This window comes from Neolamprologus multifasciatus, chromosome 19, assembly GCF_963576455.1.
Source record: "Neolamprologus multifasciatus chromosome 19, fNeoMul1.2, whole genome shotgun sequence".
In the NCBI taxonomy this organism is placed as follows: domain Eukaryota; kingdom Metazoa; phylum Chordata; class Actinopteri; order Cichliformes; family Cichlidae; genus Neolamprologus; species Neolamprologus multifasciatus.
The window spans coordinates 25,624,275-25,650,413 of NC_140457.1; the positions used below are offsets into that span (position 1 = coordinate 25,624,275).

Genomic DNA, 26,139 nt, shown 5'->3' on the forward strand with positions numbered 1-26,139 from the left:
GCATCTGACCGAGGTGCAGGTTGGTAAAGGACATTTAACCAAATATTAGTGGGAGTGTATATATACGTATTTCTGACCGTGTTGGATTTGAGAACTTGTGAACCAACTCTATAAAATCCCAAATTTACCATGACATTCGAGCACATGTTTTGTAAACTTATGACCACAACTGTAAAATGTGATGAAATACTCCCTGGAACGGCATTTTAGTTTTGCTTTTTGACAGACTTTTCTTTTTGCCTTCTGTTGTCTTTTTCTGTAGAGCAAACTTTATCTGTCAGTCAGTTTTTAGCCACGTGTTTTATCAATATAACAAGATCCACGTTTCCTTTGCCGGAGGACAAAAAAATATTACAATAATAAAGGAAATAATAAAATAGACAAGATGAATCACAGCAAAACAAACATTTAATTATAACAGTTTAACTCTTTTTTCTCTCTCACTTCCTTTTGTCAGTCTGCAGGAGTTTGAGGCTGAATACCAGGAGCTGTGGGATTGGCTGATGGACATGGACGCCATGGTAACAGACAGTCATCAGCTGATGCTGTCAGAAGAGCAGAGACATCACCTCTTCAAGGTAAATAGTGTTACTTTCACCAACTCACAGTACATGTGAATAGTATAGAATAGACTTGACACTTCTGCATCCAGTGTGACTGATGCTTCTTCCAAATATCCAGCCTGTGGGCGCTGGGCCATGAAGGAAAACTGTGCATTGAGATGAAATGTAACATGGTTGTTTCTGTGTATTAAACTACTGCCACGATGCTTCCCTTTACACTACAGTGTCCATAATAGTGTAACTAGGGGTAATTTTGGTAATTTTAGGTTTTGAGGTCTGCAATAATTGATATTCTTTATTTGATATTCTTAAGCAGACTTAATGTGCACATAAAACCTGCAAGTCTGGACTTTTCAGTTTGCATCGGAGGGACATGGCAACAAGTGTGTGACTTACTCTTCATAATCTGGTTAGAAAAAACAAGTAATCCAGTTACTGTCTGCCCTCACAGTGTACACATTTGTACCCAATTGATGCGTGATTGTGCTAGCAATGTAGTGTAAGTTATCAGTGTTAAACTGAACATGTGCCCTGTTGGAATAGAGTAGCCTTGTGCATTTTAAATCATTGTCAGCAAGAACTTAGTGATATAACAAAAAAACAGACATACTCAGAGATGAAGGCTATTGGTCAAAAAAAAAAAAACAGCCTAAGAAGTAGGCTGCAGTATACTGAAACATCAGTGTAGCTTCCAGGTCTGAAAAGCCAATGTACAAGTGCTTGGACTCTTTCATATGGCCAGCAGGGGTGACTTCTCTGGTTCTAGAAGGAACTCTAATTGTATAGATGTCTATGGTCCTTCAGAGTCTTTGTTTAAGACCTCAGTAAACTAGAGTCTTTCAACTTTTTCTGAATGCAACATGATGTTCAGTTTGTAAATGACGGTCCCATTAGTGTCAAAAAGGAGGATGAGTTAGGGCATGCTGGAGGGCATGCCTGGCATGTGATTGACATGTTGCTGCTATATGACTGTGCATTGTTTTACAGTCAGATTCACCTCATTCTCCTGACATTTGGATTCAAAAAGCTAAGATCCCAAAAGCAAAAACTTTCAGGTCAAGGCTTCACAAAGCCTGATCTCACTAACTAATAGGCTGAGGCTACAGTTGCTACATCAATCTCAACAGCCAGTATGTTCATTTTAAACTGATGCATTCAGCGATGTGCAAAGATTTTGTGCATTTTGTATAGTATGATAAGATAGCTCACAACTGGCACAGCACGGTCCTATTATGACACTCTTGGATGCCTCAGTTTGGAGTCACTTTCTCATCTAGTTCAGCACACTCTGTGCTATAGATGTGACATGGAGGCACACAGCAAACGTCTCAGAATAAACATAGTTTATTAACACATTAGACATAGTACAGAATAAAAAATGAAATCCCCAAATATGCGATGAATAAGTAAAGTATTTCAAATTGTTTTGTATAATAAAAAACAGGAGATGATGGAGATAAGGCACTATTACAACTTTACCTGGCAAGAAAGACTTCACATGTTTCCAAACATTCACAAAGGGCCCATCAGCTGCTCTGCTTCCATCATGGAGGAGCAGCACTGACTTCAGTCTCAATATAAAAAGAAAACATGTAACTGTGTAGAAAATATAAGTATTTGATGCAAATAATGCCCACCCACTTTGGCTGGCTTCCTCTTTCCTGCCCTAATCCTCCCTCCACCTCAGATCTCCTTTTTCTAGCCAGGCACACACACAAACATACACCCCGTCTTCATCCTCACCAAGGAGAATAGGATTACAAGGCATAGCCTCCCTCATAACCATATCATAGAGAAGGGTGTGTGTGACAGAGAGAGAGAGAGATTGTGTGTTTGTGTAATGACATCACTGCCACCAGATGAGTAACACAGAAGAACAGGATGTGTTACGATTAGAGATTTCTGAATTGTGCTCTTCTGTCCTTGAAATGCTTACAAACACACACAGGCGCGCGCACGCACACGAAAAGGGGAATCGAATAAAAATATACTTGTTCCTAAACTGTGTAACAGTTTAAAAAGTATAAGTAAGTCATATTTTGAGAGACAGTAAATGAAATAATGAGGTATGTGTGAGCTGGTGCCATGTGTGCACAATTCAGATTCACTCAATTGGCAGATGTTCATGAATCAATGTGTTAATTTCACTAGTATCAGGTTGTAAATATTAAAAACGGTTGGGTGGATTAAAAATCGAGACAAAAACTTTAGGTTTTTCCAAGGAGTGGAACCTTTTGGACCTAAATCCACCCACAGTTCCAGTTTAATGCACTTCACAGTCTTTCCTGGGCTAGGCTCTACATTATCAGGCTTGACTAAATTTTTAACTTCACAGTCTCAGCTGTACAATATTCATGTCACAGTGCTCATAGTGATTAATTATTTCATTTTAGTTCTCAGTTGGAGGTTTGGGGTATTTCTAACGGCAGTAATATTTCTCATTTGTGAAATACTGCCTATTGTCAAAAGAGCTTCTGTCACTGGGAGCTGCAACTAAATAAAGTATTGAAATGGATCTAAACTGGTTTCTTTTATTTACAAACCACGGTAAAAAAAAAAAAAAAACCCGGCTTATTCTGGCTAGATGCTAAATATTTGATCAGAGAGAATGGTGCAAACAAAATACACTAAAAATAGGTACATGATATTTCACATTGGACATAAAAGACCAATAACCAAAACAAAGTAGTGCTACTGGTGCTGGACATTTTAACATTTTGGAGTTAACGTGTGTGTCAACCATGCAACTGTACGCATGTATATTCATTAATGGTAATAGATAAACTGCGTGCACATACTCTGTTTTTGGAGATCAAACTGCTGACATCTCTTTCTCTTCTTACCCACAAGGCACTGCTGCGAACCAGCAGACATGTAACTTTGTGTTGTTTTCCACTCTTTTTCCCATCCTTCAAACGTCTGTGTGCGTGCGTGCAGACATGACTTATTTAGTGGCCGATGAGACTCACCTGGCCTGCAAATTATTGATAAGTGTAAAGATGAACCTAATTTCTCCATAGGAGTTGCACTTAAATATTCATCTCCATATGAATATTCATGGCAGCGATGATGCGTGCATGAATATTGGATGACTCTGGAATCGCTGGGCATTCGCTTCTTCTCCTTTCTCCCTCGTTCTTTCTTTTGTCTTTCTCTCTTTTTTTTCTTTTTTTTTTGATGTGTCAACTCTACCGCTAAAATATTGATGCGGAGCTCAACAGCGTCTCCTCGCCCGGTCCAAGGTCGCTTTCTTATACTGTTTCTCTCCCTCTCCACCGCTGAGACTTACGGAGACAGGTCTACAGGCCTGTATACTGTAAGCTGCTCATATAGGGCTTTTTTTGTATCTTATATAGGTTGTTGTGCTGTGTTCAAACTGTAAAAATACCATGACAGTGAATCCACTGCATTCATGTAGCAGCTATAAAATGTGCTTGTGCCCCAACAACTTTGTATTCTTGTATATTTATGGCTGTAGATAGCACTGTGTCTTTCATTTACCTGAATTTCTGCATTTAAACAAAGCATTTTCTCATTAAAGCGTTCAATTAAAATCATTACTGGTGTAATCAAACCCCTACCGAAGGGATTAGTCATTCATCTGAGTAATAGATGGGCATTAATGGCAAAAATTTCAGTGTTTTCTGCTTTCCAACCTGGGGATTTGTTGCTTATGACTGTTTTATAGTACTCTTATGATGAATTGAAAAGAAACAGAGAATGATAAAGGCAATTTGAAAATATTGATTAACTGCAACTTTCTAAATATATAACAAAAATAAATGCATAACAATTCAATTCAGTTTTATTTATACAGCGCCAAATCACAACAACAGTTGCCTCAAGGTGCTTTATATTGTAAGGGAGACCCTACAATAATGCATAAAGAGAAAAACCCAACAATCATATGACTTTCTATGAACAAGCACGTTGGCGACAGTGGGAAGGAAAAACTCCCTTTTAACAGGAAGAAACCTCCGGCAGAACCAGGCTCAGGGAGGGGCGGGGCCATCTGCTGCGACCAGTAGGGGTGAGAGAAGGAAGACAGGATAGAAAACATGCTGTGGAAGAGAAACAGAGGTTAATAAAAAGTATGATTCAATGCAGAGAGGTTTATTAACACATAGTGAGTGAGAAGGTGACTGAAGAAGAAACATTCAATGCATCATGGGAATCCCCTAGAAGCCTATTGCAGCATAACTAAGAGAGGATTCAGGGTCACCTGGTCCAGCCCTAACTATATGCTTTAGCAAAAAGGAAAGTTTTAAGCCTAATCTTAAAAGTAGAGATCGTGATAACAGCATAGTTTTGTGTAGGCTAAAGCTGCATGCTGTAATCCAAACAAACAGGAACATGAAGCCATGTGACTGCTGATTTTCTAAGAATTAAGCTTAAATCAGTGGCTAGTTGGAAAACTAGTGATGACGAGTGTAAAACTGTGATTTCTGACTTGCTTTAAGCAGAGACATTAAAAGAGAGGGACACAGCACTCAAAGAATTAGATTAAATTGAAATCTATGGGAACATTCTCTAGAAACAAAGATGATAATTTCTCTGCTCAGCCCAACAGAGACACATCCACTGGTGCTGCTGCACTGACGGATGTGCACAGCTGAGTGTCACCACTGTTTCAGTTATCTGATTACAGGCTGATCTCTTTGTTATCAGAGTGTTGGCAGATGTACTTTTCATTTTCCTTGGCTTAATGTATCCATTACGTGAATTAGCATGGCATTAGTTCAGCCTGCTGGTAGGCGCAGGAAAAATAGTTTATTTAAACATTATTTTGGCAGAAAGTCACCAAAAGTTTAAAGTGTTTCTTCTCCAGAATTGTTCACGGGAGCAGAATATATAAAAAGAAGATAAATAAGGTACAGTAAGTAATGCAGAGTTCTATTTAGGCATGATTTCAAAGATAGACTTAACAACATGTGGCAATAAATAAAGCAATCGCACTAATAAAATAAAACTAGCGTAAATGAAGGGAGGACATAGGCACTGAATGGACCATTAAGGGTCTCTCCTTATATTATACTTTTTTTAAATAAAATTCATTCAATTCAATTCAATTCAATTCAGTTCTCACCCCAACCGGTCGCAGCAGATGGCCCCGCCCCTCCCTGAGCCTGGTTCTGCCGGAGGTTTCTTCCTGTTAAAAGGGAGTTTTTCCTTCCCACTGTCGCCAAAGTGCTGCTCATAGGGGGTCATATGATTGTTGGGTTTTTCTCTGTATCTATGAAGCGCCTTGAGGCGACTTTTGTTGTGATTTGGCGCTATATAAATAAAATTGAATTGAATTGAATTGAAAAAGCACTTTTATTAAGCTGTTGAGTGCTATTTGAATCTCTTCCTTAAAACTATTAATGTGGTGGCACACCTGCAGGAATCTGAAGCGGAATCTTTTTTTTTTAACTTCTTTTTTTAACATTTTTCAGGTGAAAGCCACACTTTGCACAGTGTCACTTTATTTAAAAAAGGTATAATATAAGGAGAGACCCTTAATGGTCCATTGCTTATGGTTTGCATATAATTTATTAGGTACAAAATCAATATCGTGTCAGTAGCTTCTTTATCTCTTCTATCAAACTAACCTTGATGATAATATTTTGCCATGTTTTCACAGATAAATTAATCCATTTATTACCCAGGTCCATTAGTTTTTGGATCAGTCTTTTATCACTCAGTCATGCTTTAATTGGAATATACCCAGAAAAGTGTTCTTCAGTTTCCTTCCATCTTGCTTTGCACAGTAGTTTCAGAATAAGTCTCAAATATATTCCTTTTTTAAGCAGGGTAATGCAAGTTCTCCCTTGTTCTTTTCCAGTATGCAGGTTTAAAGTCTTATTCTCGTTTATTCCCCCTTGCCAAATATACTGTGATACTAATTTGTCCCATTTGATTGAATTGCTTATCGTTTATTTCAATTGAGAGTGCTTGGAATAGTATAATAACCTGGGTAAGATGGTCGTGCAGATATCCTCAGAACTCCCATCAGTATCTTTCTTCGCACTTATGTAATTCAAAGCTCACTTAACTGAAAATTTAAATGCTTACGCCTCTTTTGGAATCCTGGGTCCAGGAATATGAAAACTGATTGAACCTCCATTTTTTAGTGTTTCATGTTCCAATTCCACCAAATGAGTCTTTCAAGCAAAAGTTACTTCTGTTTCTTCCTTCTTCAGTTCAGCCATAAATTGATCCCCTTAATTGGGTTTCCCAGACTGTTTACATTATAGCTTGCTACTTCAATTTTACATGGTGCTTATATACACCCCTGCTGATATGATAACAGTATGAGCACAATGGATAAACAGTAACGCAGCAAGCAGAAGCGTAATATACTGACAATTTGTCAGCTAGTGTAAAATGTTACACTTTGGGAGTGAGTACGTGTTGACTTTTCAGTACAATACGTGGAGCCGTTCCTTAACCTCCTAGGACCTGCGTCCACATATGTGGACATCACATTTTGGGTTATTTAGACCAAAATTCTCAATTTTTCTCTAAAAGGGCCTGATATCCACTTACGAGGACATTATACTGCTACTGTTCTATCTATCAAAATTTTAAACGAATATCCTCATATGTGGCTCTCATTTTTCTTAGAAACAAAAATTAGGTAAAAAAAACAAATCTGGTAATTCTTTATTTTTACATTCATTGGGCTCCAATATGCCCAAATATCAAAGAGAAATTAAAAATGCACGTGGAAGAGTTCGTGTGTTAGGAGGTTAAAGCTTTGTTTCAATGCATTTCCATTATGACTGATTCAGTCCAGTATGGATGTTGGGTTTTTGAAAACCTTCACTGGGATTCCTCTCCCTGATATGTATAGTGTCGCCTGCTGTGCTGAGCTGTAGGTCACTATGCTGCCTTTGTAAAATATATATATATATATATATATATTTACTATTGGGAGCCTTTGTTTATCCTCTGTGCTGTCTAAGGTGGTCTGAAATGAAGTTTTAATTCATACAAAAATGTTTTTTTCTCTTTTCCTTATGGCTCTAAACAGAGCTGGATCTAATATAAGCTACCATTGCAATCCATATTTATTATGGGAGCACTTCATCCAACCTTCTTATGACTGTGTTGGATAAACATTCAGTCATAACAGGCTCACTATTATTAACAGGAACACGACACATAATATGTGGGGGCTATGTTAGCATGTGTTATATGCTAATGCAGTACAAATGAATGCTTGGACATTTCACTACTCCTGCCTCTCTCAGTTTGTGTGTATCCTGCAGAAAAGCAGCTCTAACCCTCTTGTTTTTGCAGTGATTTTTTTTCTCGCTCCATGTGACCGTTAAAGAACCTCGCTGTGCTCCCCTAGAATACTGGGGGGACTCGACCTTGTAACCATAGCAACAACAGGGCCCAACAAAAGTTGGGGTTTTTTGGGAGGTGTGGGTGTGTGAGTGTTTGCCTTTGCGTGGTGTGGAACTGAAAAAGCAGTGTGTATGTGGGCATTTTTGTGTTGTCTTTGTGTGTGTGTGTGTCCTCCGGAAAAGGATAGCTGGGCTGACAGTTGTTCTGTGAGTAGCCTTGGCAGGCTGAGGCTCTACTGTTTATTGTGATGTTAGAGTGAGGCACTTATCAACCTTGGAAAGCAGGGAGGAAGGAGGAGAGGAGTGTTTGTGTGCTCTTTGATACAGATATGTGTAGTGTTCCAGACACATAAGTGAATCTGGAGAAGAAAAAAAACCTTTTATGTAAAATCCTTCTAGTTTGTGGTCAACATCTGGAAAGTGCTTATTAAGTTTCTAAGGGGAGAGAAAGCCTGCTTTTGCTGTCCTGAGATCTTCATCTACTGCCAAGTATAAAAAAGTACTATAATATATAGTATACAGCACACAGTAATATATTTACATTTGTAAAAAAAATGCCCTACATTTATGTGAAAAATAAAGTTTCCACCAAACTCTGTAGTGCAATTAAAAGCTAAGTACACCCCATGAGTCAGTAGCTTGTAGAACCATCTTTAACATCAGTATCTTGATGTAATTAATCATTTATCAGTTTCTCACTTCATTATGTGGTTATTTTGGCCCACTCTCCTCAAAACTGTTGCATCAGTTCATTGAGATTTGTAGGCATTCATTTATGTGCAGCTCTCTTCAGGTCCTGCCATAGCATTTTTAATAGGTTGAGGTCTGGACTTTGATCTTTTTTTTTTACTTTTTTAGTCATTTAGCTGCGGGTGCATTTGGGATCGCAGTTGTCAGACAGATGACCTCACGTTCGACTGAAGAATACTTTGTTATCAAGAGGGGTTTATGGCGGACTCAATGAATGCAAGGCGCCTAGGTCCCGTGGCTTCAAAACAATCCCAAATCATCACCCCTCTGTTATCATGTTTTACAGTTGGTATGAGTTGTTTGTGCTGATATGCTGCATTTTTCACCAAATTTGCTGTGCATTATGGCCAAATTTGGGTCTTTTGTCCATTGCTTCAAAGGACATTGTTCAGATGTGGTTTGTTCAGATGAATCTCCGCAAACCTAAGCTTTGCTGCCATGTTCTTTTCAGAGTGAAGAGACTTTCTCTTGGGAATCCTTCCAAACAAGCCACAATTTTTAAATAATTTTCTAACTGGACTGTCATGGACTTGAATATTTAACTTGCTGAGGCCTGTAGAGTCTGAGATGTAGCGCTTGCTTTTTAAAAATATTTCTCTGAGCCTTGCACAGTCTGACCTTGGGGTGAATTTGACAGGAAATCCACATCTGGAAAGGTTGGTACCTGTCTTGAATATTCTCAACTTGTGAATAATCTTTTTCACTGTACAAAAATGTTACTTAAAGTTAAAACTTTCTGGAAAAGACCTTATAAGCCTTCCCACATTCATGGACAGTAACATTTGCTTCTCTAAGATCATTGCTGATGTCTTTCCTCATTGTGTGAACGTATAATATTGTCAGTTAATTAAGTGCATTTGATTAGCAATATGTGGCTGCTTCTCGCCTTCTTTAGGGGTGTATTTAGTTTTTCACTGAATTTTACAGTCCTGTGAAAAACTTCCATCTTCCATCACTTGTGTTCAAGACCCTGAAATACTTAAACTCCACCCTTTTCCAACCAAAAATCATGATCTTTGATTATCAGCTGCTAAATCTCATGCCAGCTACTTCATATTCTGGTGCAAACGTTTTGCAGACGATGTGGTTTTGTTGGTCAATGAAGCCAACAAAACCACATCGTCTGCAAAAAGCAGAGATTCTGAGGCTACTGAATCAGAAAGTATCCTTTATGGAGATTCTGTTGTCAGCTGTCCTTGGAATTCTGTTGAGGTTCTGCCAGAGATGGGAGTTGACAATCTCTGTCAGACACTAGAGTGCTTAGAGCATACGGCTATGGATCTGTCAACATGATTACAAAATTGCTCATTGACTTGTGGCCTAGGGTGTTACATGCATTTATGGACACCCTTGTGTTCAAACACAGAGTTTGTTGTAGACAAACAGTTGTTATCATGGAAGTCCAATAGCAAAACACTGCTCGGGTTCAAATCAGACAAGCTATTTCTCCCAGTCTCACATAATTTGGTCACACTGTCATTCAGTGTTTGAATGTTAAATTCCCTCAGTAGGTCAGTCTAGTTCCCAGATTGGGCGCCTTCAAGGACCTGCCTTCAGGGACCACAAGACGCCAGGTACTCTTAGCTGTTTTTTGGTGCTTAAGTTCAAATGATAGTCAGGACTTGTTCCCTGATCCAAAGGCACAAGGAGGCAACCCTCTAGCCAGAGTTCGATCCTGGCCCCCAGTCTGCATGCCAAGTATCCTTGGGCAAGATACTAATCCCAAGTTGCTCTCTGAAGCATCCAGTAGGAATGTGTGTGAATGTTAGCCCCTCCCCTTCCTCAAAATAGAGATATTTTGTGAAATGAAGATCAAAACAAATTCTGATAGTAGCTTTACAGTGGTTAGTTACAGTGGTTAGTTACAGTGGTTAGTTACAGTGGTAGTTACTGTGGAATGTGATCAAGTTTTTCACAGTAAACTTTTATCCATGTCTCCCCCTCTCCATTCTGTCTTCTGTCTCCTGTTATTTATCCAAGCGATTATTTTTCTGTGTGTGTTTTTTCTTCATCTTTCCGTGCAGGCCTCTGTTTGTGTTCATGTTATGTGTACTCTGTTGATTCTCACTTTTTTCAGTGCATGTTTCAGCCGTGTCCCTGACTGTTTGTGTGGATCCAGCTGGTGCGTGTGTGCCTCGTTTTGTGTTGGTGTGTACATCGCGGGCCCACAGCGAGATGAAACAAGCATCGGACCTTGTAGGGAGTGTCAACCAATCACACATCAAGGCCCATCAAACTCAGCCAGTAGATGATCAAGGTTCTGTCCCCAAGTCCACAGGAGGCGGCGCTAGTGCTCTTTTCCTAGAAGCACGTGTGTGTGTGTGTGTGTGTGTTTGTGACATTTCACAGACCATGATAATATTTAATTGAAACACAGAAATAACTTCACTCACCGCACACACATGCACACACACGCATGCACACACACGCATGCACACAGCTAATAAAAATACACAGGGAAACATTAAAGCATGGAGTTAATGTGCAAGCACACACATAAAGTGAAAGCACATCCCACACATTTGATGTCTCTTTATCATATATAAACACATTGGGTATCAGTGAAAGTTTAAATTACTAATGAAAAACAGCTGGAGGTAGGACTGCAGCAGGACATAATAGAATACAAAAGCACTGGAGATGCTGTGATTGTTAAAACACAGTTCACAATCAGTTGATACTTGTTTCAGTCAGTTCGACCTAATTCTTTGTGTTCATCCAGCAAAAACTTCTATCTTGGTTACTTGAACCTACGTAGTACTGGGCAGTTTTTAGCTAATACTTGTGATAGGTAGCTTTGTTGTTTGTCAATATTTTCAAGGAACATGAAATAAATAGTTCACAAATGTAGTATGTAGCATGTGTTTTTGCATTGTGTTGCTGAAATATGCAAGGCCTCCTAAGCCTATATATTCTTTTCAGTGTTCATGGTGCCTTTCTAGGTGTGTCAATTCCATAGACACACAAACATACACATAGAAAAGAGACAAAGAGAGACCAGAAGTGGGAGAAAAAGATAGAAAAGGCAGGTCACACAGGAGGACAAGGAGACCATGAAAATACAAAGAGATGGTCTTGAATTTGGCATTTTCTTTTTCATGCATTATTGAGCCCTGATAACAATAGTTAAACAATATTGTTTCTGTGTGTGCGATGGAGACCTTACATGATGAGATAAAAGGAAAGCAGGAAGGTGAAGGAACGGTTACAGAAAGTGCAAGTGGAGGCATACTTAACACTTAGGGTCTTTGGTAAAAATCAGAAATTTCAGTTCAAGATTTTATGTGAAACTGTTTCATTGCATTAAGTCATCACACATGTCCCCCACCCGTCTCTCTCTTTCTTTGTCTCTTTTCCTCTCTCTCCCTGTAGCGAGTTCCAGTGGAGTCCAACTAATTACAGTGGCTATCAGGACTGAGTGTGTGTGTGTGTGCATCCCTGCCGCTAAATTCTCATTTCAAATAGCCCATGGTGCTCTGATGGAACGCTGGGCTGCAGACACACACTTATACACTCACACGCTCACACACACACCTGCTCATTAACTGGGTTCCAAAACCAATCAGTGTGGGTGCGACAGAGTGCGAGCTCTGTCTGAGGCTGTACACACAAGCGGTGTGTTTTCACTGGTCGTCTGGTTATCTGTGCTTTAAAGCAGAAGGAGAAACACAGAAATGATTAACACAGACTGATGCAGGGAGAGAAAAGACTATAAAACGTCTTTATTTTTCTAAACAAAAGCAGTTTAACCCTTTGAGTAAGGCCGTGACTTCTTTTCAGAGTTATTACACGGGCTCGTCACTATAACTGATTCAATTCCGATTCACAAGGTCCCGATTTGATTCAATTTTGACTCAGACTGTAAGAAATATTATAATTCGGATCATTTATCAGTACATATCCATATTTTTATATCTGTGTATAAAAACAAAGCTGACACTTGTGAGACTTCATCAGAGGTGTAAGAATCACAGCAGAGGCCATTGTGTCAAGGTAGGAGATTTTCCTGGCCTGGTTTCTTATGGCAGATAACCACCTTAAAGATTTTCTGCAGTAGAAAAAAAACTGAAGAAAACCATAAATCAATATATGAACATTACCTGATGCTGCTGAAGTGAAGCAGAGCGAAATTACAGAGGTTTTATTAGAGACAAGCGTTTTGCAATTTGGCATAATTTGTTTACATTTGTTTACATTACAAGTTTACATTTCTTCTGTACTGAACAGCAGAAATTAGACTTTCTGGTTGAAGGTCATTTAAAAAAGAAAAACAGAAGCTGACAGCACTGTACATGAAACTGTACACAACGATAAACTGGTGCGTAGTAAGCACAAAAGCACAATAAGCAAACAAATAATGCAGAAAATTGAGATTTTTGATGGTAAACTGGTCTCTGAGTACACTGGGAGGGAGCTGTGCAGGAAGTAATAGCAAAAGTGACAATGTTTATCAAATGTGAAGCGTAGTTTTGATCTTCTTTTGCTGCTGGTTCAGTGAATTTTGGTCAGAGAGACAAAACCTGTTGCTTCACAATCTGACGGCAGGTCCACGTACGTGCCCTCGGGTGAACATCGCGTTGTTCAAGCTAAAATCTGTTTGAAATCTTTTTTTAAACCAACCCCTAGTTATTACATCCACTTATTACACCATCATCCACTACAAAACACAATTTCTGCTCTATTTCAAAAAATAATTCACAATACCAGATGCAAGTTTGCTCACTTAAAAAATACTAATAAAAATATTCACGCACGTACAGTTTTTTTCACATATTGGTTTATTTGTGTGCATTGTAGTTCAGCTTCTCATAGGTGTCTTCTAACTGGACAGAGTGACCGATTTGCACGGATACAAAGAAATTTGCATTACACGCTAAGCGAAACATTTTAGGTAGGCTTTGACTGTATCACTGTACAACCTCCGCTCATCTAACTTACAATACATCACATCCAAAAGTCCTTAATGCAACAGACAAAGTCATCATGCTGGAGCAACGAGGTTTTTCTCACTGAGCCTAGAACAAGGTAACTCTGCCGCTTCCTTTTGGCAGATCTAAATCTCAAGTCATCTTACTCTGGCTGAGTGAGATGACAAGTGAAATACAAGTCCTGACATGTGTGATATCCACAGAAACCTCTGAATCTCAGCTAAAATCTCATATAAACAATTACTACAACCACTAAACACAACAAAAACAAGCCATGATTAAAAGAGCAGTTACGTAAATGCGCAAAACCCCGCTAACCAGACCAAACCAGAAATTCTTCAGACTTCATGTAACCGGCTAAAGGAAGGCTAGTAGAGCTATCCAGAGCGATCACTGATTCCAAACACCAAGTTTCACCACGATCAGACCAAAATTCACTGAAAGAGCCATAAAAGAAGACCACAAAAACACAAAGTGGTGCAAATGCGCTAAGACAGAAATTGGCTTACCGTCCCGATTTCCTCCATTATTTAGTAGTAACCTCATGATTATCAGCAGTTACCACGGCTAACTAGCCGCATCAGAGTCATTTCCATCAACAACCTCCATTTAAGACCCACCTACAGGCTAAACCCCATGGGCCCACATGGGGTTTAGCCTTGCAACTTTTGATTTGTTGAAGTGACGTGAACGTGGCATCATTACTATGATTCTATTGGCTCAAACGATTAAAAAGAGGTGTCAATCATGCAAATTGACCAAGAGAAACCAAAGTTACAGCCCCTCAGAGTTTAAAGGGCCAGAGGCCAATCAACGCTCTTCAAAAAGATTAAGAAACAAGCATTTTCAGGGCTGTTAATAAAAGTAAATCATTTTTGCTTTTTAATACCTAAAAAATTCAACTAGCATGGTGTCCATTGTGTGCCAAAATTGGACATTTTTGTACAACTTCTGGATATTTATGTAGTGACAGTGCTATAATTTTTTACTGTTTCGCTTTAGAAATATAAATCTTTGCACAGATGATGGTTATATGTTGGATACTGAATTTCTGGAATGAAATGTGAACTGAAGCATATTTTTAAATTTATATATATGTTAAATATATGCTAAAAATAAATTAAAAAAGTAGGCGAAGATAAAATCTACTTACTCTTTCTGTGTTCCAGTCTCTGTAACTTTGACAAAATAATATCTACTGCAATATTTACACCTCTGATAAAATTCCACAAGTGTTAGCTTCATTCTGATACCAAGATTGTATACATAGAGTTTGTAATTGCAGAGAAATACTCAATTAATTTTGGGCATTTCAATTTCAAGCAGGAAGCTCAGAAAACCCTAAAAAATCTATTTCATCTGAACAGGTTTCATTATTGATGAGAGGTCAGGGTGACTGATACATGATTTAGATTTGGAATTTTAAGAAATATTGACTAAACAGTCAGTCATCAAAGTTATTCTGTGGCTCTTCCCATACCATTGGAATGCCAAAGCTCTTTCTTGTCCATGCTCGGAGATTTTTGGCACATGACAAACTGAATGAGGTGTCCATGGCTTGGATTGGTCGCCAGCTTCCTTCCAAAATGAGCAAAGTGTAACTTTTTCATACAATCTGTTATGTTTAGTCACTGTTGGATGTTGTGAAGCATCCAGAGATCTAGCAATAAGCATCTAGATCATGTTTACAGTGTTGTGATAGAGCAAAATGATCTGGTTCTGATACAGCAGATTTCTTCTCTACCTTTCAAAACTCTTCATGCGACGTCTCATTCATGCAGATTCATACAAGCGCTTTTTGTGCTCTGAGTGTAACATTGTGTGTTTGTGGTTCGGTGTCTTGTCTGCAGCCTATCATGTCTTCAGACTGAAGCAGCCACGAACCTTAAGATTAGGTAGATGCGTTACCTCCTGAGCTACATCCATCCCATGGATGTTCATTTGAAGTCAACAAAAGTGTGGTGTTTTTCTAAAATTGCCACTTTAAGAATGTTACTTGGTTAACACAAGTTGTTTTCATAGTCGCGTATCAAAAACGTGGATAAATGCAAGGAAAATGCAAACAGAACAAACTTTTAAGCGTTTGAAGAAACAACTGGCAATCCTGTCTGTCTGGAGAGGAAAGCCTCCTGTAGAAACACGATGGAAACACAGGAGCTTCACTTTCTCTTTCTGTCCTCTGTGTCTCTCCTCTCTCGCTCTCTCTGTCTCTTCATCTTGAGCCCTGAGGGCAACAGTGAGAGTACACAACCTCACCGGGAGGCTGAGCACACCGACACACACGGTCTAGGTTATATTCCAGTAGAGAGTCATGCCTGAGAAACATACAGAAGGCTTAAGTCCTATATCCTCTCAGCTTTGTCTGTTTTTCTGTCTCCTCTTTCTGCTGTCACTTTATCTGTCAGTGCATCTGTCTTATTCCGTTTCATTGTGGAATATCGAGTCAAAGAAAAACACAGATGTATGTGTCTTTCATTAAGTCAGACAGACGGCTGTACAGGACTATTCTGATTAAAAGAAGAACACAATGAACAACGAAAATAGAAAGTGAAGAATCCAAAGCAAATATTATATGCATGTATGCGAGATGTAAAGCTGGAAATCATTCGTTTTAACTGCTAAAAATTCTAACTTGCAATAACTTGGGTTTTACCCAAATCTTCTCAGATTCAGAGAGAGAGAGAGGGAGGGAGGGATGAATGAAGATGAATGTTAACCCGAGAGGGAGAGAGAGGGAGGTAGAGAGAAAGAAAATCTTTAATTAGAGACAGATGACTTTGCCACGCCTCAGAAGGCTGGAATTACACTGCAGGCTATGAGGCGAGGCTAATTTCACATGTAATTGTTGCTGCAATTCTCGCTGTGCTCCTAACGCTCCCAACCTCCCTCCGTACAGGAGCAGAGAGGGAGGATGAGAAGGGGACGGGAGGGGGAAAAAGAATAAACAACTGGAAGAAAGAAGCAAAAGTATTTTGTTCCTGCAAACATCTGTATAGTGACGTTTTCCAACCCTGTTACTGTAATAACTAAGAAAGAAGTGAATGGGAAAAAAGAGATGAAAAGTAGAAAAGAAAGAAAGACCAAATGTTAAATATGGAACAAGAGGAAGCAAAAGTAAGAAGAAGAATAAACTGCAAACTCTGAAAAGGATGGAACATTGAGGGGAAAGAAATCAGTGTTTAAAAAAGAAGAACTGATGAAACTCTAAGAAAAGAAAGAAGAAAGGAAGGTGAAAACAAGAAGAATGAAAATGATGCTTCACTTAACGAAAGAAAGAAGTAAAACAATGGAAAGATTTGAAAGCTAAAGGATTTAATAAGGAAAGAGAAAAAAGAAGGGTACAAAGGAGCAAGCATAAAGTTATAAAGAGAATATGGAAAGAGAAAAGCAAAATGTGAAACAAATACAGCATCTTGAAAATCTGAATGTGCTGACATGTGACTTAAAGTTCACAAAGGAAAGAGAACAATTAAAGGAGGAACAAGAAGAAAGGGACTAAAAGATGCTCCAGATCTGACCTCTGTATCTTTAAAATGACGCACGCAGAAAGAAAATGTGACTGTAAATACGAGGTGGAGAGAGAAGAAGAAAAAAGAAAAAGGATGCGGGTGAGAAATGAAGGAGAAAATCGTTTAAAAAAACCACTTTGAAACAGCAAAAATCTCTCCTTATCCTACAAAAGAAACTTCCTGCAGCTCAGGAAAATCTCTCTGTCACACACTCACACACATGCTCCTCTTTCTTTCTTTGTAGACTGATACTCCCCTTTCTTCTCTCCAGAGACCTGCAGAGCTCTGCTGCTGCCATGGTGTGTGTCTGCCGTGTGCTCGCCGTGTGTGTGTGTGTATCCGCGTGTCGGGAAACGATGTGTTGAGTCGAACGTATCTCGGCTCATACATCCTGATGTCGCGTTTTGTCGTTTGTCGCTGCTTGTTATATGAGCTGAGAACTGAAGTCCTCTGGGACTGTGTCTCTTTGTGGAGGAGTGTGTGTGCACATGTGTGTCTGTGTGTGTGTTTTTCCTCACTTATCTGCGTATATTTCCAATCCCTCAGTCAACTCAGTCAACTTTTGTCTGTCTTCTTGAGTTTTTTATGTGTGTATGTGTACCAGATGTTATTTGGGCATAAACAATGAAGACTCAGAGGACTGTGTGAGGATATGTGTCCTACACATCTTCCACCATGAGAAGAAAAATAACAGCATCTTCTCATTGGGATGTCACTTACAAGTACTGCAGAAAATGTAGCCCAATCAACCACAGCATTAAAGTAAGCTAATGTTGTTGAGCCACAAGGACATTGGGTCAGGATCCTCGTAGTTTGGAGGCTCGTTCAAGAATCTGGGCTCTTTCTCCTGTGAGACTGCAATGTTTAAACAGGTAGCAGGAGTCAGAATAATATCCAAAAGAATGCCAGGACCCCAGGCTTCCCAGCAGAACATTACATCAGTGTCATAGTCATTACTTGTCCCTTTGTGTGGCTATATAGTAGGGGTGGGGGAAAAAATCGATACTGTGTAGTATCATAATATTTTGTTTGCTAATAATGTATCGATACAGGGACAGCAGAAATCGATATTTTGTTACAAACAATTTTTCTCTGACTTCAGAGCATGTTGATCCTTTTTCTGAGCAAGAATCCTGACATTCCTTCACTGTCCAAATGTGTTTAACTTTTTTTTGTCATCAATAAACATGACAGTTTGTTTTATTTTAATTAAGTTTAAAACTTTTTTATTTCATGTAAAATTATATTTTGTTTTAATTTACTTTCAAATTCTTCAGTTGCTGAAGGGGCTGCATAGTTTTCATAAACTGCATAGTTCAGAATAGCTATAATTGTACCAAATGGTTACATTCAGTTAAGTTGGACTAGACTGTAATACAAACCGTTCAGTTTGTCAACAATAAAACTGAAATGAGAGAAAGACTGAGTGTGAGACTTTGATATTAGATAAAATGAATATTGATAAACTTTACCTTTATGTACAGAATCTGAATATCACAAAATATTTTAAAAAATTGCAATAATATCGTATCCTGCGTTAAGTATTGTGATAATATCGTATCGTGAGTTGTATGGTGATTCCCACCTCTACTATATAGCGTAATATCAATCAGAACAACACAAAACAAAAGAAAGAACTTAAGTAGTAATAATAGTTAACATTATGCATGAACTCGTGCAATAATACGTCCATGTATAAAGAATCACCAGCTAAATGTCTCAACAGCAGCACTGACAGCAACAGAAACTCCAATGAGTCAATAAGAATATGATACGAAGACAAAAGTTCAAAAACGCAACATTTCAAAACAATAAAAAATTCAAGTTATTATTGAAGTACGACAATTTTGTGTCTGGCCTTCTGACTTTTATAATCCCCAAGCAGTCTGCTTCAGACATGCAGACCACACAGTGTTTCACATGGCTTTGTTGCTCACACTTGTAGACAAGTCTGTGCCCCAGACCGCTGCGAGGACAGTGTGAGGGCACACAAGGCTCGAAGAGCTGAAAATTTCAGCAGCAGGTGCTGCATAAACACAAACAAGCGCTAATATGGTCCCCCTGGGACACACTACAAAGAACATTTGAAATCACTAATGGAGTAAATAATCATGACATGAAAAGTAAGTATTTTTGAAGCCAACAACCAGGCATGATTACTGCCACACCTGTTGAATCGAGAAGTCACTGCATTAGAACCTGTTTGTCAAAGTAAAGTAAGCTACAAGATTGCAAAAGCAAAAGCAATCTAAGAAACAAAGTTACTGATATCTGTCTTTCGTAGTTGTGGGAAATCATCCGATATTTCAAACTCAAATCCGATGCTTTACTATGACCTTAAACAGGCCGTCCATGCGAAAACTCATTGCCAGTCTTATCAAACTAATAAAACCACACACTAAGGCCAGTTTTTGCTGGGCCTGCAAGACTTTTTCAAATACTTCATCGCATATTTATTGGTGAGTCAACAAACTTCCATCGTGGATACTAATTTCGGTTACAAAAAAATGCAAATGAAGAATGTAACGTTGCATTTGCAGGGAAATAATAAATACCCAGCGAATTGGAATTTATTACAAATGCTTTTGTAAAAGTTTATAGATTTCAATAGTCTTTGTATGTGTGATGAAGTTTGTAAAAAAGCTTTATTCAGATACGGTACCTTCTGGTAAATGGACTGATTCTTATAGAGCACTTTTCTACTCTCCTGGAGTACTCAAAGCTCTCTCTGTTTATGAGGGGAAGCCAATCAGAAGAAAGCTAGCTTCAGTGGATTGGGACAAGAGTTTGTATGGCCTGTTTTGCCCAGTATGAAGTAAATAAGGATTATTTTGAACTGGGTGTCATGCAGAGGTGCAGAGTGCAAGAATATGTGCTAGCAAAATGTAAACATGGTCAAGTGTAATTTCACAAAGATCTAGTCTGGTTAGTGGCTGATAGGGAATAGAAGGGATTACATGCACTTGGTGCATGCGGGTGTGTATATATATATATATATATATATATATGTTGGTTGACCTTGTGCACCTTTCATTTGGACCCTTCCATGATTTCCCCGAGGTTATTGTTGAGTCTTTCTCATCTGTGTGTGAGCACATGTGTGCACATTGTCGTCATATGCTTTCCTTGGCAGCATGTTTGTGTTTTCTTTCCACAGTGCGTACAGTGTACGAGCTTAACCATGTATGTGTTTGGAGCTCCACACGTGTAAACAGTGTGTGTTTTTGCCCTCTAAATGTGCACACATGCAAAGTGTGTGTTTGTATCTCCGCTAGCTCGTGTGTCTTTGTGTCGATGTGCGCATGTGTGTCTCCGCACTTTCTCACATTTTCTTATATATGTTTCAGTGTGTGTGTGTGTCTTCACATCAGACCTCTGTGTGTCTTTGTGTGCTCGTACTCTTTCTCATCTGTGTGTGTGTGTGTGTGGATTATGTGTCCTGTGGGAGGCTGTTTCCTGTGCGTTTGTTCTGTCAGTCTTGATAAAGTCGGGGATATATCTGCTTTAGAACAAAGAGACACGACTCAGCAGCATCTCGCCAACTTTCCTCCTCTTTCTCTCTCTCTCTCTACCTCTCTCTCTCGCTCTCTCCCTCGCTTGCTGTATCTCATCTCTCTTGAGACTCCCTCAGCTTCCCAGGAACACTTTCTGACTGAAACCTGACACTAACACTCTCTCACACACACACACACACAGAATTGAGCAGGAATCTAATGCAGAACTAAAAGTAGTTTGACGTTGAGCATCGAGCCAATGTCAGGCCAAGGTTGGCTATAAACATGTTTGCAGAGTTTCCCTCCAAAGCAACAAAAGCAAAGACTGAAGCGATCAGCAGTAACAGAACTCAAAGCAGTCCTATTGGAGAAGTTTTCTCCCTGAGATGAAACGGGAATCATTTTGTGAAGTAAATGCTGAAACGAAAAACAGTAACAGTTCTCACCATTTCAATATTTGATTTTGTCACTTAAACACTGCTAAGTGTTTCTTAGCAGCACCTTTTTTACGGCCCTTGACTTACGCATTTCCAACTACTGCCTCCGTGGTTCCACTCGCTCACGCCTTTAAATGTTATTCTCCACTCCACAGGTCTGCATAGGTGGGTGTGGGAAACCTATTACTGATTCGCAGGAGAAACACATACTCTGACATTTCCTATTTTTCCCAATTCTTCTCCTACAGTAACCCCACCTAGAGCTGCACACCGAAGAACAAAGAGGCAACAAAGCGGTTTGATTTAAGATCTTTTGCAGCAGTCAGAAATAAAGAAACTCTGTTTATTGAGCTTTGGTGGCGGTTTGTCTCAAAGTGGTCAGACAGCAGATCACACATGCTGCAGTTTGCCTTTTACCTGCCAACAAATTTTATTTCCATTGACAGTTTGTTTAAGTGTACGTCATGAGAATAATGCGTAAAAGTCATCTCAAGGGGAAAGCCTCCTTTTCACACACACAAACAGGTTAGTGTGTGTGAGAGGGAGAGAGAGAACACACAGTATTACAGTTGCAGATCGACTGGAAGCTCAAGTACACAATTAATGTGTCAGGCGCATGGTTTGTGTGTGGGTGTGTGTCTTCTCCATTCATCACACTGCTCTCTTTGTGACCTTGGCACCTTCTTCATTAGAATAAAGATTGTCTGTCGTTTAGGCTACATGGTCGGTGTGCTGGACGCCCACACACACACACACACACACACACACACACACACACACACACACACACACACACACACACACACAGCTATGCTATTACACTTCTGTCATCGTGTTGGAATAGAAAGAAAAGAGGAGGGGCAGGAGTGTGTGTTTTGGATGAAAGAGGTAAAGGTGGAGGAGAAGGTAAAAAAAAAAGAGCAAAGAAAAGGAATCGAGAATCAAACGAGAGACTAGCCTTAATAAATGTTCCAAGGTAAAAGTCCTCACAATGACTCCAACCCAAACAGCTGCTTTTGCCTTCATGTGCAACCCAGAGGAGCATACAGGAACCAGAAGACTTGCCTTAAAAAGTAATAAAAATAGGACTAGTTTAGGCAATAAAACATGTTGGATAGCTTTGGTGGAAGATCACGGTAAGCATTACTTAATTGTTTAAGGATCTTCATCATAATTGTTACACAAATGAGAGTTATAAATGATAACTTAAGAAAACAAACAACAGTCCTTCCTGTGGCTTAATAACAACATTACATGAATTCTTCCTTTTCTCCCATCACAGTTATTACACTGCAGGTGTTAGTGGCATTTCACATCGTTAATGTTGAGGCATTTCCTCATGACTGCTAGAATAAACTACTAGAATATTGGGAATGTTAACCTCTATGGGACACAGGATGTACAGGGTCCTGTATACAGCTCTGCACAATGATGAAAAGAACTATACTATCCACAATCCACAATACAAAATATCATCTTTTACACAAAAACAGACTTAAAATCTGAAAGAAGACCCACTTTTGTGTAGGAGCTGGGAGTTATTGTAGGGGTAGGACTATGTCAACTCCAATGAAAAGGAAAATGGAGCTTTGTAACTTGATTAATGTGGTAAAAGTGTCTATTTCTTCCTAAATGAAGACCTTTTCTTAAACCTGGCCAAATAGTTTTGGAAGAGCAACAACTGAAAATGACACAATATGAAAAATTAAATTGCAAATATTTTAAAGTAAAATTGCAACTATATCTAAAAATATCATAAAAACATGAACCTCAATGCTCCTGAAGGGGGATTTTGACTATTTGTGTATTACACATTTGCTGTAAAACATGGCGGCTTGGTTTTCTCTTGGTCGAAATGTTCAGGAGATTGAATTCATCAAAAACCAGCAGGGTGAGTGCACTTTGGAACAGCGAATCAAAACAGGATGAGAGTAAAAAACAGGAAGTCTTTTCTAAGACGTGGTAATGGATGTTTATTAAAGAATACAAAATACATTTAGAGATAAAAGCCAGTCAGATAAAAGCCTGGTTCTCTCTGCAGTGTAGGTGAAGACCACGGCATCAACCCACTCTGACTTTCGGTTTCTCTCATTAACTCCAGTTACACACACACAAACACACACACACACTCAATGGCGGAAGCTGAAAACAGAGGAAGTGTTGTTCAGCAGCACCTGCTGTCCTCAGTAAGACTGTAAGTCCGCGGTGAACATTTCAGCACAAAAACACCACTGATATGATTAGCACATTGACTCTGTGATTAAGCACAGAGAATGTCATTAGTTCTGATTTAGTAAGGCTTTATTGGTGTCATTTTTGTATCGAAACAAATGAATTCAATATGCATATGAAAAGGCAATGGATACATAACATATACAACAAAAAGTAATACAGTCACCACCGTGCAGGAGGAAGTTTACTTCTGTGGAATAAGAGTAAAGAGTAAATTTTGAAAGAACAAACCTACAGACGACACAGAAACAACACAACCATTCCTGTACCAACAAATTCTCTCTCTCTTTGCCCTCCCCACCCCTCGTCACTATAAAGACTCTTTGTTTCTAAGCTGAATAGTGTGATCTCTCCAGCTTCCTGTAGAGTTAGAAGCACACAAATACATTTATACTTGTAAAGTCATGAGAGCTCCATCATGGGTGAAGTCTGACTACAGGCCAGAAAGAAGAATCGAATCAAAGCTAATTCTGGCCTTAATCTGCAAAACCAAGTTATCCTCTTTAACAGAAGCTGACCTGTATTTTTGAAAATGTTTGGCCCTCACACAGAAAGACAAAACAGGGACACGCACACTGACACTGACAGAGACACATTTGTTGTTACTTTCGTCTTCTCACATTTTCTGCAAACTTTTTTCATGTAATGTTTTGGAATGAGCGAATTCCCAGGGTTCTTAGGGGGTCATAGGTCACCTGGCATGAAGTAGTGACATCCCATTGTCACTCAACCTTCCCACAGCCAGCACACTCTTTTTCTTTACTCGTCTGTTAGAAGAATGGGCTAAAAAAGTAAAAATACAAACTCAAAGAATACTTTGTTGACACCTTTTAAAGATGAATTTAATTGATGATGTCTGCAGAAATCTGTCTTGACTTTTTTTGTAAAATATTGTGATATAAATCACACACTGAAACAGCTGAAGTAGCAACTTGTGGTGAATTAGGAAATCTGTAAAAAGCTGAAGGGATTGTTTATTTGTTCTTCTCGTCTCAGTTATTAGTATGTGCATGTGTTTAGCTGCTATGCTGCAGACATAACAGGCAGTTGTTGTCTCTGTTCTCGCGCCGTATTTTTTCTGTCCCAGCAGACATGTAGATATGTTGCCCTCCCTGCTTTGTACAAATGACCTCCCAGCTAAACACACACACTCGAAACACACGCGCACACAAACTCACGCGTGACTCGCTGCAAGGCTGAATGGCGAACCGTCATTACCGGCCAGTCAAACGGCTCATTCATCTGGTTTCCATGGTGACAATTAAAACATGTTGCCGGGCCTTTTGTTGTTTCCTCGTTTGAAAACAGAGAAAGTCTCTTTTCTTTTTTTTTTTCCTCTTTGCTTTTTTTTTTCTTTTGCATCTTTTTGTCCAAACAAAAGGGTTTTAATTCAGCGAAAGAGAAACCTCCAGAATCTCAGCTACTCAGAAAGCAGAGAGTATGATTTTAAATTTCAAATCACATTTACACTAATTACCTCATCATGACAGAGGAAAAATATATTACCCTATGCATGATGATTGTAACATATAACTTTTTGTGCACAACTGGAGCTACTTGGAGATTGATGTGTTATTTTTTCCGTCTTTCCAGCTGAGTAAAATTGTTTGTGGTTAAAGCTATTAAGAGTTTGGAGGCGTTTGGGTCTGATCGATTTGCCTAGAGGTATAACAGAGGGGTTTTTTGGGATACTGAGGCTGACAATCCTGGACAGCAGATTAGCTTTCCAATTAGGGCTGCGCCATATCATACCGTTCACGGTAACACCGGTATAATGTTTGGCAATGATAACAAAATGAAATATTGCGATAGAATATGGGTAAAACGTGCATGCGCAGTGTCTTTGTTTTCATACGCACATGGCGGAAAAAGCATGGTGGAGAATGAGAAGGGCGAAAGCGGATCGCTGCTGCTGCATCATCATCCGTCATCATTTCTGCTACACTGGCAGGGCTAGGGGCCAGGACTCTCCTCTTCGGGTTTTTGGGGGATGTTGCTAACTCCGGGTCCGATAACAGGCACCGCACCCGCAGTAGATGTGCTCGGTGTGAGGTCTCGCAGCAAGCTATCAAATACGGTGCATTTCTCGGCTTTTAACAAAATGCTATACGTCGCCAGGTGTTTCATCAGATTCGAGGAGTTACCTCCTTTGCACAGTATCACCTTAAAGCACTTGTTGCAGCTGCTGAGTTTGCATCTTTTGCTGTGAAGTACAGTCAGACTTTGACCGCCTCGCCTTGGGCATTTTTAATCTGCAGCTCTGCTCTAAAAGAACGTACATACCTGAGCCCGCCTACTACGTTTGCAAAGGTACAATGATTGGCTAGAATCCAACGTGTATGACATTTCAGGAAAAAAAAGCACCGAAATAAAGCACCGAAATGTGCGCTGCTTTTCGGTCTGGTTACTACCGTTTATGTCCGAACCGGTGCCATGATGGCACCGGATACTGGTACCCATCCCTAATCGTGATAAATATTTTTGGTCACATCGCCCTGCTCTATTTCCAATTGTAGCTAACGTAAGCAGTGCTATCTAGCTTGTGCAGCATGTGTGTATGCGTTACTCTGGTCCACTGACTAAATGGTCACTTTACTCTGACACTGTCTGAATACAACCATTCGTTTCCTACATCGAGGTACTGCGCTGGTGTGCAGGGCTGTCCTTATTACTTTCCACCTTGTTTGTCTGCAGCTCTCTGATAACTTAATAAAATATGAATAATTAGCTTAACCAAGCGCTGCTTCTGGTGACAGCAAGCAGTTGTAGTTTTACAGGTCCCTACTGGAGAGACCACAAAAGGTTTACTATAGAAACTAGAGTACATGCATTATTCTGTTGTGATTACTTTTAATGTAAATGGGGCACTGGTATAAAATAAACACACACCAA

At 39.4% G+C, this 26,139-nt stretch overlaps 1 protein-coding gene across 4 annotated transcripts in view; it reads left to right on the forward strand.

The window, feature by feature from the left end:
* akap6 (A kinase (PRKA) anchor protein 6) overlaps positions 1-26,139 on the forward strand; it is a 248,945-nt gene that overhangs the window by 145,644 nt on the left and 77,162 nt on the right. For all 4 annotated transcript variants that reach the window (XR_014871151.1, XM_085143172.1, XM_085143170.1 and 1 more), the window contains exon 15: positions 458-578. Coding sequence is in view for 3 of the 4 variants with exons in the window: in XM_085143172.1 (XP_084999298.1) it covers positions 458-578 (121 nt within the window). In the remaining variant the exon portion in view is untranslated. The remainder of the gene's footprint in view (positions 1-457; positions 579-26,139) is intronic.